Source organism: Pinus tabuliformis, chromosome 7, assembly GCF_031772625.1.
Source record: "Pinus tabuliformis cultivar Carrire ecotype Pingquan chromosome 7, CPIR1, whole genome shotgun sequence".
In the NCBI taxonomy this organism is placed as follows: domain Eukaryota; kingdom Viridiplantae; phylum Streptophyta; class Pinopsida; order Pinales; family Pinaceae; genus Pinus; species Pinus tabuliformis.
Window position 1 is genome coordinate 488,803,712 of NC_142293.1, and position 16,526 is coordinate 488,820,237.

At 35.5% G+C, this 16,526-nt stretch overlaps 1 protein-coding gene across 1 annotated transcript; it reads right to left on the reverse strand.

Annotated features, from left to right (window-relative positions):
* Positions 1 to 4,847: 4,847 nt before the first annotated feature.
* On the reverse strand, positions 4,848 to 5,408 carry LOC149248162 (uncharacterized). The gene has a single exon (XM_089447912.1). The coding sequence runs from the start codon at positions 5,406 to 5,408 to the stop codon at positions 4,848 to 4,850; it is 561 nt and encodes a 186-aa protein (XP_089304038.1).
* Between the last annotated feature and the right edge of the window lie 11,118 nt (positions 5,409 to 16,526).

Sequence of the window (16,526 nt, forward strand, 5' to 3'; positions counted from 1 at the left end):
TTTGGAACAAAGCTTAGAATTTCTGATACAGAGTAATTGCCAAAATGTCATAATAGAAGCGGATTCTGAGTTAGTCATAAATGCTGCCAAGAGAATCAGTAATGGAACAGGGCTGGAAAAGGTCACAAAACATTGGAGGTTAACCAAAGTCCTGTAGAGAATTCAAGTGCATCTACAGGAACTTTGTACTTTCAGATTTATTCATGTGCGGAGAAAGGCCAACAAATTGGCAGACATTCTAGCCAACCAAGGTGTCAGCAGCAAGGACAATGCAATCTCAAGAAGGTGGAATACAATGGAGCAGAATAACCTGAAAAACCTCTACCACAACCAGGCAGGAGAGGATAAAGAAGTATACAGAGCCAAAATAACTGAACTTAATCAATAATGGTCAGTGGTCAGAGAGCTACACCAAGTGGGATTAATAGGTGCACAAAGAAAGGTAAGACAAGGCAAGAGGTAAAGTGGACCACGACAAGGACTTTTCTCAGCATTGGGAGTCAGAGCTTCCCGAACAGAAGAAAGCAGCCATGGATTTTTTTGCGTCATCTTAATTTTTCGGTGACTGTTGTCAAAACCACCTTTGGGCGGTCTCGGAGCGATCACACCGCTTTCCTGTCAAAGGTGGTTTTTGAATTCTTGCAGCGATGCCACAGAAAGCATGTCACGTGGAAGAGGGCCCGGTCCCAAATCCACTTTCCCCGCACCCTAAAGGTCAATGATCTTGAGTGTGCGATACTCTGCTCATCCGTTCGATGGTGCCTGGCTAATCAATGCTCAGGATCCATCGTGTAGCTTGGTGGGGCTCGTGGTTTTGGTCAGGTTGGTCGTTGGCGGTTTTGTTTGCGATCACACTGCGTTTGATTAAAAGCGGTTTTAGTCATAATGGGAGTGACACCTTTAGGCTTCCGACACGTGGCCAGTGCGGGAAGTGGAAACCACCCTCCATCGCAAGGTAAGTTTCACACAGGTTGGGTATTGCGATATTTTGGAGCGCCGTCCAATTTCGTGGGGTGTTGCGAACCGTCTGATCTGTTGTTTCCTTTGTAGTGGGGCCCCAGGTTTTGACGGACTTTTCGCTTGGGCTTCGTGGTTGGTTGCTCGTCGTAGCTGAGGATTTTGGGGGGAATGGTTCTTTATAAAGTTTGTTTTGAATGTTTTTATTGTTAGCAGCGGAATGTTGCTTCTCTTTGGCATAATGCCCTTTGTTTCCCGGTATCCTCTTGGAGTTCAAGATAAAAATTAGACTTGAATTGAAAAAGAAGGAGTTACAGCTCATAGGTGAGTACTGCACCTGGAGACTGCACTCAAACAAAGAGAACTCTCTCCGTACACTCTACTATTCATCAAATGAATGATTACATTATTAAGTACATCACTAGAAATCAGGTAGTTGCAAACAAACTCCTAAACTCTAGGAACAAATCCTAAACTAAGGAGATACGTTACAACTTATGTAACCATTTCTCCATTAATACAAAATAATATTAATTATTTTCAACTCCCCCCCTTAATGGAGAAAGGATTATCCTGAACTCCTAGCATCCCTCTAAACAATTCAAACTTTACACGCCCAAGAGGCTTAGTAAAAATATCAGCCATGTTATCACAAGTTTTACAATATTCCACACATATTTCTTTTGACTGTATTTTCTCTCGAACAAAATGAAACTGAGTGTCGATATGCTTGGTATTTTTATGAAAGACTGGATTGTATGCAAGCTTGATGGTAGTCTAGTTGTCGTCTTGATACTAGCTGATTCTTTCTGTTCTTCTCCTGCATCGTTGAGAAGTCTTCTCAACCAGATAGCTTCACATGTGGCTGCACACAATGCTTGGTACTCAGCTTCACATGAAGATAGAGCTACAGTGCTCTGCTTTTTGCTGCTCCATGCTATGACCCCGGATCCAATGCTGAATGCGTAACCTGTGATAGATCTTCGATCATCCAAGTTACCTGCCCAATCAGAATCTGAAAAACCTGCTAGAATAACATCAGAAGTGTCAGTGTACAAAATGCCATAATTACTAGTACCACTAAGATACCTCAACACACTTTTTGCTGCGACCCAGTGACTTTCGAGTGGTTTTGACATGAACTGGCTCAACACACTAACAGAATATGCCAAATCTGGTCTAGTTGTAGTCAGATATATCAAACTGCCAACTAGCTGTCTGTACATGGTAGCATCCACCTCTTTAGTACCATCGTCACTGCTCAACTTTAAATTCTGCTGTAATGGTGTTGCTGCTGATCTGCACTGCTCCATTCTGAACCTTTCCAGCAAGCTTCTGACATACTTCCCTTGAGTAAGAAAAGTTTGTCCAGAATCTTTCCATACCTCCAATCCCAAGCAATAATGAAGGTTTCCAAGATCTTTCATCTCAAACACTTGTGACATCTGCTGTTTGATTTCTTTGATCAGATTGTTAGCATTCCCTGTTATGATCATATCATCTACATACAAAGAAAACAAAATAATTTGCCTTTGTTTATTAAACTTGGTATACAGATTTGGATCATTCAAGCTCCTATTAAAGCTATGTTGTACAAAAAATGAATCAATTTTCTCATACCATGACCTGGGTGCCTGTTTTAAACCATAAAGTGCCTTTTTCAATTTACACACAAGATGTTCCTGCCCCTTTTTCACAAAACCTTGAGGCTGTACTAAATAGATTTCTTCCTTCAAGTCACCATTCAGAAATGCAGACTTAACATCTAGCTGGTGTAGCTACCATTTGTGTTTTGTTGCTAAGGAAATTAGCATTCTAATGGTGTTTAATTTGGCTACAGGAGCAAAGGTGTCATCGAAATCTATTCCCTCTTTCTGTGAGTAACCCTTTGCTACCAGTCTAGCTTTAAGTTTCTCTATACTCCCATCTGCATTTATTTTTGGTTTATACAGCCATTTGCATCCTATGGGGGTTTTACCTTCAGGAAATTCAACCAAATCCCAAGTATGGTTTATGTTTATTGATTCAATTTCCTCATACATTGCAGCCCTCCATGCATCATATTTACTTGCTTCCTCATAATTTGCAGGTTCTACAATGTTTAAAATCTTTGACATTAATGCATAGTCTCTCAATTTAGCAGGTAATCGAGTCTTCCTACCTGATCTCCTTGGTAGGGGACTTACCTCAACTCTGTCTATTTCAGTGTTTTCTGGGCTTGCATCATCATTGATTACATTATCTGTTACTTCTTCTTCTTGTTTCTGCTCCTGCTCTTCATCTTCCTCACTGTTTTCTTCTATTAGCAATGGAATGTGGCAATCACTGTTAGAATCCTCCTTTCCTTCTTCAACCTGTTCATGAAATATGACATCTCTGCTTGCAAAAACCTTGTGAGTCACAGGATTAAATAACTTATATGCCTTGAACTCAGTGCCATATCCAACAAATATACATTTCAGGGCTTTGGGGTCTAACTTCTTCCTATCTGCCTTAGGTATATGAGCATAAGCTTTTGACCCAAATATTCTTAAGTGACTAACTGCTGGTTTGAATCCAAACAATGCTTCAAAAGGGGTTTTGAAGCCTAGACATTTAGTAGGACTCCTATTCTTTAAATATACAGCAGTGTTAATAGCTTTTGCCCAAAGACCATTTGATAGACCCTTACCTTAAAGCATGCTCCTTGCGCACTCCACAAGAGTTCTGTTCTTCCGTTCTGCCACTCCATTCTACTGTGGAGTGTGTGGGACTGTAAACTGTTGCACAATCTCATGATGCTTGCATAAATTCATGAACTCTCCCAACCTGTATTCTCCCCCTTGATCTGAGCGGAGAATTTTTATCCTTTTTCCTGTCTGGTTTTCTACCATGGATTTAAACTCTTTAAAATACTGAAAGGCTTGACTCTTTTTACTCAGAAAGTATATCCATGAAAATCTAGTGCAATCATCTGTAAATAAGAGAAAGTAATATGCTCCTCCTAATGACCTAGTTTGCATAGGTCCGCAAATGTCTGTATGCACCAGTTCTAAAATGTCTCTTTCCTTTCTATTAACATGCGAAGGGAACTCTTCTCTATGCATTTTCCCTAATGCACATCCATCACAATCCAGCTTAACATTATGGAAAACAGGGAGTCCATCAACCATACCTTTTCTTTTACGTAGGATGAGGTCATGTAGATTAAGATGGCCGAATATCTGATGCTAGAGATCTTCGACTATTGATCCAGCTGCAACCATTGCTTGCTGTGGCATACTCTTTGCATCAAGTCTGTACAGGCTCCCCACGCGCACTCCTGTTGCAACTGTTTCCATCTGGCTATCCTTAATGACACAATTATTCTTAAAGAATTGAACTTGCATGTCCTGATCAGTAATCATTGAGACAGAGACCAAATTTCTCTTAATTCCTGGAACATACAATACATTTTTAAGGTGTCTAATGTCACTGCTAGGTAACTTTACAGGAATGTCACCATGTCCTTTGATCTCATATCCACTATCATCTCCTAAATAGATTTTCGACCCACATGAAGTTTCTTCAAGAAATTCAAACCAGTCCTTCTTACCAGTCATATGTGAGGATGTGCCAGAGCCAACATACCATATGTCGTCCTCATCTCCCTTTGAAGCTGAAAGAGCACAATCGACTGTAAATAGTCGAAGTTCGTGGTTGTGGTCCTCTTCTTCCCCAACAAAGTAACCCTTATGTTTTCTCTGTTTGTTTCTTCCTTCGTCTGCCTGCCTCTTATAACAATCTTTAATCTGATGACCAGGTTTTCCACAGTAAAAACATTTCTTAAAATTATTATCAGTCATACCTTTAAACGGTCTCTTCTGAAATGTGTTGGCTCCTTTCTGCTGTTGCTGCTGCGGTTGCTGGTGCTACTTCCCTCTATACTGTCTCCTTTTTGCCATCAGAGCAAGATCATTGCTCTGAGTTTTCAAATTTTGTCGTCGCTCTTCTTCCTGTAGCAGAATCCCTGTCATCTCTTCAAATGCAGGGGCTTTCTCTCTTGCTGACAGCCCTGTGATGAACGTCTGGTATTCATCAGTCATTCTGTTCAACGTGAGCGTGACCAGATCTGAATCGGAAACTTTCTCTCCGATAGCTCCCAATCTGTCACTCAGGTCTTTGACTCTAGCAATGAATCCAACAACAGACTCATTCTCCTCCATCTTTAATGCAAACAACTTGCCTTTGAGTGACAAGACACGGTTTGTATTCTGCGTCTCGTATAGGTTTTTGATCGTCGTCCAAATATCAGCGGCCGATTTACAGTCTCTAATATGTGGGATAACACTGTCCTTGACAGACATCTTCAATATAACCTTTGCTTTTGTCTCCCTTTTATCCCAATCTTGTTCTTGTGTAGTTGTTCCTGATCTCAGCTCATTTCCTGTAACGATCGACCACGCATTTGCACTTTCAAGCAAAGTCTGCATCTTGAATTTCCAGTTGGAGAAATTCGATCCATCGAGTTTGCCAGACTCGTGGAGATATGATTCTATACTGTTATTCATATTGGACTGATAAAATTTCTATCCAACTGAACACTTCAATGAGCCACCACCGGGCAAGTCCGATCTGCTACCACCGAACAGATCAGGAACTCCAATGCGCCACCACCGGGCAAATCTGATCTGCTGCCACCGAACAGATCAAAACAACTCCAATGCGCCACCACCGGGCAAATCCGATCTGCTGCCACCGAACAGATCAAAGAGCTCCAATGCGCCACCACCGGGCAGGTCTGATCTGCTGCCACCGAGCAGATCAAAGAACTCCAATGCGCCACCACTGGGCAAGTCAGATCTGCTGCCACCGAGCAGATTTGAAATTTCCACGTGCCACCACTGGGCAAGACCGATCTGCAAACAATTGCAGATTTTTCAAAGAGAAAGAGGTTGGCGCTTCTCTGCAGCCAAGGATCCGTGCCAGAAACAAAATCAACGCGTCTTACGAAATTGGCACGATTAATCCTTTATTTTCCGCGCCAATAGCACTTTCTGGCGCACTGGCGTGCTTATCTCCCTCAAAACCGCGCCAAGTGGCGTGACTGTTTCTTAATAAACCGCGCCAGCTGCTTCTTCTGCTAAAAAATGGCGCGACTGTGCGCGACAAATCCATGCCAACCCTTTCTTGCGCTCAGAGATGATCAGTCATCTGAGACCTGTCCTTCAAGTGTTACTGCAGTCCACCTAATTCTACAAATACTTCTACATACTCCACCCCCACTACAGTTCTATAATCAATGATGCATCCTAAAAAAATTAAGGTTGTCCCTACTCTTAGCTCTGATACCAAGATAAAAATCAGACTTGAATTGAAAAAGAAGAAGTTACAGCTCACAGGTGAGTACTGCACCTGGAGACTGCACTCAAAACAAAGAGAACTCTCTCCGTACACTCTACTATTCATCAAATGAATGATTACATTATTAAGTACATGACTAGAAATCAGGTAGTTACAAACAAACTCCTAAACTCTAGGAACAAATCCTAAACTAAGGAGATACGTTACAACTTATGTAACCATTTCTCCATTAATACAAAATAATATTAATTATTTTCAACTATTCCGGGTTTATGTAAATTTTGTAAATTCTTCTCGATTTAATGATATAGAAGGAACTACTCTTGCTTTAGCAAAAAAAGAAGGTGCAGGAATGTAGAAGTGTGGCAGGTGCTCGTGCCACCAATGGGCAAGACCGATCTGCAAACAATTGCAGATTTTTCAAAGAGAAAGAGGTTGGCGCTTCTCTGCGGCCAAGGATCCGCGCCAGAAACAAAATCGATGCGTCTTACGAAATTGGCGCGATTAATCCTTTATTTTCCGCGCCAATAGCACTTTCTGGCCCACTGGCGTGCTTATCTCTCTCAAAACCGCGCCAAGTGGCGTGACTGTTTCTTAATAAACCGCGCCAGCTGCTTCTTCTGCTAAAAAATGGCGCGACTGTGCGCGACAAATCCACGCCAACCCTTTCTTGCGCTCAGAGATGATCAGTCATCTGAGACCTGTCCTTCAGGTGTTACTGCAGTCCACCTGATTCTACAAATACTTCTACATACTCCACCGCCACTACAGTTCTATAATCAATGATGCATCCTAAAAAAATTAAGGTTGTCCCTACTCTTAGCTCTGATACCAAGATAAAAACCAGACTTGAATTAAAAAAGAAGAAGTTACAGCTCACAGGTGAGTACTGCACCTCGAGACTGCACTCAAAACAAAGAGAACTCTCTCCGTACACTCTACTATTCATCAAATGAATGATTACATTATTAAGTACATGACTAGAAATCAGGTAGTTGCAAACAAACTCCTAAACTCTAGGAACAAATCCTAAACTAAGGAGATACGTTACAACTTATGTAACCATTTCTCCATTAATACAAAATAATATTAATTATTTTCAACTATTCCGGGTTTATGTAAATTTTGTAAATTCTTCTCGATTTAATGATATAGAAGGAACTACTCTTGCTTTAGCAAAAAAAGAAGGTGCAGGAATGTAGAAGTGTGGCAAGTGTTCGTTCTCCAACTCATCCTTTGTTCCACACAGTTACTTCTGCTTTAAAAAAATGTTCTAGCACAAAGAAGAATAATATGAATGAGCGAAGAATTTGAATATGCAGAGGTACGAGAGTGTGAAGGTGCAGGAATGCAGAAGTGTGGTAAGTGCTCGTTCTCCAACACATCCTTTGTTCCACACAGTTACTTTTGCTTGGGTTTATGGAGCCTGGTTTTGACTTCACACAGGACATGTTAAGCCCACAAGTGTTGGATCTTTTGCTGGCTTTGATCATGACAATAGATTATCTAATTATCCATTTGAAAAATCATTATGAAATATAAACTTTGTGAATACATAAGTGTAATGATTAATATATTATTTTTAAAACTTTTTGGAAAAAATATTATAGTAAAATGACAAATTAGTTAAATTGGGGCAATTTAAAAACGAGTTGTATTAAACATGGACATGTTAGAAATGACGACGTTGTTAGCAGGTGACATTGTCAAAAGGAGAAGGTTAGATTAATACAGACCATCAATTCCAAATCTATGGAAATGTTGAAGTGTAGAGGTACTGAAGTGCAGAGGTGCAGGAATGTGGAGGTGTGGAAGGTGATCATTTTTGAAAAATGTGAAATATATTTTTATTTTTGTAATTGGATAATGTTTTATCTGTTATGCATTTTGTATAGGTTTTTTATTTGTTTAGCATTTCCCATTTTTTCTATTCTATTTCTTTTTTACTCAAGGGACCTGCCATCCTCTTAGTTTTAGTATTATTGGGAAAACTAATAGTGGTGTAAGGCTCATCTCATTAGTTCTAGTATTATTTGGATAATTAATAGTAGTGTAAGGCATAATAGTGTCAGTGATGCAATGACCACTTAAAAAAAAATTTCTTGCTTTTTTTTTCATACACTCACAAACGCTGAAAATAAATTTCCTTCAAACATAAGAATTATATCACTGAAAATAAATTTCTTTTAACTAGAAAAATTATGTTATATCAAGATTTGCTCGGCAAATAAAATATTAGAAATAAAATTTCCAACAATTACAAAATTATTTTTGAATTTATGTAAAAATAAAAATATTCAACATTTTTCCAAAACTTTAATTAAAATTACTAAAAATTTATAAAAACTCAATAACATAATCAATAATAATAAAAAAATTTAACATAAAGTAAATGCTATAATCCTTAACAAAACTAAAAAAACTAAACATTAGACTAGAACTAAATATTGTAATATTACGATTCCAATCTGAGTGCCATAAACAAGGCTGCTAGCCGAAGTGGGCCTTCGTTACTTTTCTCTCTATTGTTTTTTTATTCAACGTCACAAACCTCGTCGCTAAATTTGTTGCAAATGATATTCAATTTATTATGCTACCAGTAAATATTGCGATTCCCATCTGAAGTGCCATCAACAAGACTCCTAGCCGAAGTGGGCCTTCGTTACTCTTCTCTCTATTGCTTTTTTATTCGATGTGACAAACCTTGTCGCTAAATTTGTTGCAAATGATATTCGATATATTATCCTGCCACTTTTGGGTAGAAGGCGTTGATTCTCAATTAATTGGCATTTTAATTAAAAATTGAATGGCAGCCTATACCGTTTATATTATTAAAAATATATATTTTTTTAATATAATAATTTTAGTTATTTATATTCTAATTTGTTTAATTAATTTTGCTTTTATTTTGCAACGATAAAAGTGTATAATATTGATTAGTTCATAAAAAATAATCTATGCATAAAAACTACAACTTTATTCACTTAATTATTTGTGCACCTTCTGACAAAATATGTCGCATACATTTGGTTAGCTTCTAACGTAAACGTTTGAATGAGTTCAATGTTTGAGATCCTTGGTAATGATTTTGTTTTAAATGATATTTCTTAAAAGATATGTAACAACGCTTTAACGAAAAACCAATATTAATAATTTTGTATTTATTATAAAAAATATGAACAATAAATTAATTATTAATTTATTTTGTACCGTAAAAAAAATAAAATAATAATTATATTTTAATATAAAATAAATATTTATTTTTTGAAAATAATTTCAATCATATTTTATATTAATAATTTTTATTTTTTTTCTTCACATTATTATTTCATCTCATTTTTATTATAATTAAAAATAATTTTATTAGACTAAATGTATAACAAATATATTAATCATTAGTATTTTAACAAAATAAATATACTAATCATTAATATTATATAAATTGTGAATACATTTATTGTTCTTAATCATAATGTGGGTGGGTAGTTTTGAATATTTTTAACCGAGGTTTCATTCTTAAAAAAAACAATTTCATTCTTATTCATTTTTATTCATTTATTTTTTCCAAGTGAATTATTAAATTTTCCACTCTACAATATTAAAAAATATTGGAAATATGGATCTTCGTTATTATCCTCTAATTAGCAAGTATAACACAATGGATATTGCGTTGACTCTCAATTAATTGGCATTTTGACCAAAAATTAAATTGCAATGTATAAAGTTTACATTATTAAAAGGAAATAAATTATTTTTTTAATATGAATTTATTTTATTTAAATTTTGATTGGTATTCTGCAATGATAATCGTTGTACAGTCCTTGTTAGTTCACAAAAACTTGTACAACATCTAGCGATCTATGTACCACATAAAAACTACAATCTTGATTCACTTAATTATTTGTACAGGAATAATCACATCATCAAAATTTGATGGAGGACGTTTCAAACCCCCTAATGTGGTTCATTATCGAGACCAAGATTATTATGATTTAAATTTATTTTAATGTAATATGTATATTATGATTGTGTTTGAGGCATTAATGTATCTTTTACTTGAATTTATTTACAATACCATTCAATACCAATAGCCTCGCATGGTTGTTCTAAAAGTTCCTCTCCATCTTTGCATAATCTTCCATTCACATGCATGGATGGAATTTGTCTAAAAATTATAGATTTTCCATACAAATCTATACAAATAATAGATTAAAATAAACAAATACAGTATTAAAGTTTATTAAAAAAATCATCCAAAAATAGAGTTATTATCATCTCTCTGTGCCTAGAGGCAATGCAATCATCAATTATCTTGCTATTTTAATTGTAATTTTTATTAATATAAAATTGTATGTCTTTATTTTTTTTACTCTAATTTAACTATATTTAAACTAAGTCGGAGTAGCTACACTGTAGCCCTTGTTCAAATGTGAGACTTGGTTCATACTTTTCAAAATTCAATAATTAAACTAAGTGGTAGGAACGCTAGTTATACGACATTATTTTTCATATTTTAAAATATGTAAAGCATTCATCCTCCTGAAAAAGTCAACCTTCAATTTATCAATTCACATGATATTAGAGGTTAAGTGAATTTGAAGAGAAGTGACATATTCTTCTTCATGGGTGATTAGACATCTATAATGGGAATGAAGGGGTTTGTCAAATGTGAAATGCATATTGATATTCTATGGAAAGGTCATTAGAAATTGTGTACAAAATAAATAAGCATATTTTTAAAAGGAATATTGCATAATAATTAATTTACTATGCTAAGTAATTTTATTGATAATGGTTAATATTTATAATGATTAAGTTTGATTGGTCAAACTTTAAAAAAGGAAATTACATTATTTACTTTAGAATCTTATTTTTGTTTGAAAATATTTAAAACAACTATCCCTAAATCATCATAATTGTGATGATCTAAAAGATTGGGAAGGTTGATATTGTATTTTGAAATTGAGATGTAATTTGTTTGTATGGAGGAAATTGTAAGAGAGTTATTTTCATCTTTAGCCATCTTAGTGTTGTAAATATGACTTTTTTTTTTAGCCCATGACATTTTAGGGATATTCCAATGCCTTGCTTCACTATGTAAAATAAAAGAGTTTGTTTTTATTTTAGCAATGAGGATTTTATTCCTTATGCTAATCATAATAGCTAGATACTTTTATTCCTCTAAATTAGGGTCGATCAAATCCTTATAGTATCTTAATTTTATTTTATTTTCTAACTCTTTATTGCATCACAATTTCTCCTTAACTCTAGATGCAATAATATTATTTATACGATCCTTATTCTATATAGTAACCTCTTTCATTATTCACTGATGATTTAGCCAAGGCTTGATATCTTTATGGCACCCCTACTTGAGTTGTCGGTGGTTTTAACTAGATTTAGAAGCAATCTCAGGAGGCCTCTTATTTGCCAAGATTTATATCTTGCTCTTGTACTTTAAGTATCTAATCATAGTCACGTTCTCAGTAGGAAAAATGATTTCTTCTATGCTTAGTATGGAATAGGGTCTATTTACATTATTTTTATATTATAATTTATAAAACGCTTCTAGATTTTCTCTATCTTTCTCCACGATTATCTAGAGACATTGCAACCCTAAGCTTCACATACATGTAAGATAATAAAAATGGAGACAACTTCAAGGAGGAGTTTCTTCTGATCATATATCTAAGGGTCAATTTATTTAGAATTGTTTAAAACTCTATAATAACCTTTCAACCCTCCATTTATTCTTGTTTGAATGTTGTAGTTATAGTTAAGCTTGTAATAAAGGTTGATTCCAAGATATTTTTGTTGATTCATTTCCTCCAAGCTATTGTTTTCATAAATGAAATTAGAATAAGTGATATCTTTGGATTTAATCGTCATAACATTCATTTTATTAGAAATAATAATCACAACGATATTAGTGTATAAATTCTTGAGAATTTTTAGTTTCTTATCATGATCATAGGGACTCCTTTACATAAGAACAATATTTCTAATGTAAAGTTGAAAGAAGATGATTATACAAGTGAGAGTTGTGAAACATAAACTTCTGTATTCATAATTTTAAATCATATTTCTTATCCCCATGTATACCAAAATAGGCAGGGGATGGGGGAAAAACTTACTAAACTTTTATATTATATTCATTTTCTTCTAACCACCCCTCAATGTTCCGAAACATGGAAATAACATTCTCATATAGCCTTATCACAATAGATCTCAATTTGAAATGAACTTTTAGCTCTTATAACCTATTCCAAAGGTTTGTCATAGGTACTCTGCCTAGAATTTTTTTAAATTTAAGGAAAAAGCATAGTAGACTAGTTTTGTTATTGCAACAGTCATATTCAATAATCCTAAGAGGAACAAGGTGGTGCAAAAATGAAAGACAACTTCTAAATATAGCTTATCCTTTAGTGCTATTTTCATGATGTTCTAGCAATATTCTAATATTCTAATCCAAAATAATTCCATATGATTTGGTTAAAAGGAGGTTAATAATAATGGTCTTATAGTTAGATGGATTGTTTTTATACCAACTTTTAAAAATAAGTAAAATAATGCTTTGAGTTTAGCATCTATGGAAGTCTTGATTTAGTGCTAAATAGAAGCACTTGTAGATTTGAAGAATGAGGATATGACCTCTATTTTTTATGATTTATTCTTGGTAATTTTTTACATCCTTAGCTTTCCCTTTGAGAAATTGCTAAACTTGAAAGTCTATGTCATCTATTGAGAAAGCTTATTCCATTGAAAAAATAATTTGAATGTTGTCCATGACATTAAGGGACTCATAAATACTTCTAAGATAGAAATTCCAATCCCTTAATGGAATCATATTAATTTCTTTAATTTTACATGTTTGATTTTTTCCCTAGAATTTATTAGGATTTAGGTTAGGTAGGTGTAAATGCATCTGTTGTTTAATATTTATATAGTACCATTTATTTTTCTTTCTCATTAGGAGTTTGTATCTATTAACCTTTCCATAATTTAAGCACTCATTAGAAGCATCCCTAATATATTTTATAACAACCTTACATTCTTTATGATATCGAGGGTCGGTCATCATATTTTCATTTTTACGCACACCTTGACAAAGTAACTATTGATGGGAATAGAGATGATCGTTATAAAACTATGATATATCATCAATGGTTTTATTGTTTGATAGAATGCTTAGTTCATTATTTAACCATTATATAAAAATAACATCTTTTATTTTTGTTAACAATCAAGTGCTTTGGTTATCATAATTCTCTTTAAAGGGGAAATTTTTCATCAAAAGATTAGGGTTAGGGTTATAAGTCTACGACCAAATTCATGCTCATTCTCATGTAAGAGGTAAAAATTCAAAATTTGGTTATATATGGAGATATTATATATCATATAGTATACAACATGTCTACCAAGCCAATAAATATAGGTCGTATAGTTGGATTCTAGCTACTTCACCAAGCCATTGCAAATCATTAGATCTTGAAAAGTATTGGGAAAATTGATTGTCTTAATAAAACTAATGAATTATATTAGACATAAATGAATGAATAGGGTAATTATTCTTATTTCAAGGTTATTGTGAAAAGTATATGTAGGTAACAAGTGCTAACTTGCTCCCAGATGTGGGTGTTTAAACGCACTAGTACGATGCAACGACCATGGGTTGGCAAGTTGCGAGGCCACCTGGTCACCCACGCTTCCACCCAAAAGGTCACTGGCGAAATTAATGGCATATTAATGCACTGAACAGGTCAAGGCTTCATCAATTCAGGTTTTAAGATGGCCTCTTCAGACCATCATCCTCCTGGTCCGCCTCCTCTGAACTATAATTGTCTTCCTACTGCTGTAGAGCCGAGCTTGCGCATAATAATGGGCAGATGCTGCCAAATTCTGTGTTGCATTGAGATGGTGGATGGTGAACACTTCTCACAGAATCTTTTATGTTGCCTTAGGACTGGTTCTTCAGTCTTGAATCTCAGCCCTAAAGCACTGATTTCAGCTCCTTATGCTCCAATTGCCCACTCATTCTTTCGCTCTGCTCCTTCTCATCCTCGTCCGCTTGTTTTTGCCCAGGAGAGCATGCCTCATCTGCATCATAGAATGCGCTGCAGGAGGGGCAGTGGTAGAGGAAGAATAATTCGCCCCCCTCCTTATCCCTCTCTGACTAGTCCCCCTCGAACTCATCCTCCCCTTCGACAACTCATTCCTCTGGCTGCTACCCAACCACTCGCAGCGGTCGGGGGTGGGCTCAGACTGCAGGTCCTCAGCCTATTGACGCTGCTCCCCAGCCACCTACTACCTCTGCTTCATCCTTGCATACCAACCATTCAGCTCAATTTCAATCTCGCTGCACGCTAGAACGTCCCTGCATAATAGCAACTATCTTGGTGGCATTTAGAGAGGAGCCACAAAACTCTAAAGACCCAGCCACAATACTCAAGCGTGGAACACCACAAGCAAGAGAAAAGCCCCTGGAAGCAACTCAGGGATTTACAGAAGTAGTGAAGCAGCTCAAGGACGCACAGAGGTAGCTAAGGAACGCACCAATCCAGGCCACTTCAAGAACAGGGAAGAAAATCCGAGAGATAATCAGGATGCAGAAGAAGACATGAAGGTGTACATGTGTCTGATAGTGGAAGAACCTCCTCCGCCTAACGACACCTAGCTGGTCAAGGTCTTTTCAGGTTCTGGGTTCTCGGCTCTATTCGGGTGTTTTTTTATTATTATGCAATGTTGTTAATTTTGTTAATTGTTCAAGAAACTCTGGTACTATAGGCTGTTACCCCTGCGTGGGCAGCAAGCTTTCATAATTTTGGACTGGTTTCCCCGGTGAGGGCAATCTCTTTTAGTTGTTGTTGTTAAACATGGGATATTTTGGACGTGCTCTGCGGAGGCCGGTGCTTCATTTTACTATTTTGTTACATTAATAGAATTAGTCAAATTTAAAAAATATATATATACAAGTGCTAACTTGCATTGGCTAATTCCCAATGCTACGCTTTCTCCTACAAGAACTATCATACAATCAAATCAAAGCTATCACTCTTTACACTTATAAAAATGGAAATCAATCTTCTTGTCAAACTCTCACTTGCATAAGAATAACACTCTGGACACAATTCTAGAAATGAAATCACACTTGCATTGAAAATAAAAAGCACACATTGAATCAATTACAAAAAACCATTCAATCACAACGAAAAAATCATCAAGTTAATCAAAATCAATTTGCATAACACATTGTATCAGATGTAATGATGATTAAATAATATCATGTATCAATAGCGAATTATAAATCTGTAGCAACAATTGAAAGGTAGTAATAGATAATTAGTAGGGATCAACCTGGGAGTAAATATGCTAACATATGAGTAATCTACATTAATATTTTGCAAGCTAAATTATCCAATAGTAACATCAATATAAAAACAAGAATCTATAACAATGATGAATGAAATGTAATAATAACTTAATTATCATAGCCTACAGATAAATTAATATGAAATGACTATCTACCTCGACTGACACAACAAACCTTCTTAAAGAGGAGGACCCTTGCTCACTATCAGAGGGTTGTTGATTCACAACTCACAAACTAGAAACCCAGAGATAAGCCTCAAACTTAGAGAGATTGCATTAGCTTTGCAAATGGAATTACAATATGCATAGTCTAATAATGACGATGCATCTCCCTTCTAACCTAACTTTTAACACTATATTTTCTTCCAACCTTCTCTCTCTCTCCATATATTTATACAAGAAAAGAGAAGGGGGCGATTTAGAACTAATTTCCCCAAATATAGGCTGTTAAAGTCATGGACAACTTTGAAAGATATTGTGCTTGACTTTGCTTAGAAGATATTTTTTGGAAAACAAATTGATATATGATTACATTAGATTACTATATCACATAATCATATTAGAACAGGCTGAAGCTATTACATTTGATAATTGGTTTCTCTATTTGGGACACAATCTGTCAATGACCGCAACAAGAAAGAACCTTTTGTAATAACCAAATGTATCTGTAAATATACGAATGTTTTAGAGAAACTGCTTCATAGTCGCCTATTATGGGATGGTCTAAGAAAAACCCATGTCATATATTTTTCAGATTCGTCTTGATTTATCCACAAATCATGTCCAAATTTGGTCACCCGATTATGCCTCACATGAGTTGTTTAAAATATAGATCATGAGCTTGAGCCTAATGGATTTAACTTGGATATGAGTTAGGT

What these genes read in the sequence shown, in the direction of transcription:
- LOC149248162 (XM_089447912.1), bottom strand. Translation starts at nt 5,408, where the DNA reads ATGCAGACTTTGCTTGAAAGTGCAAATGCGTGGTCGATCGTTACAGGA.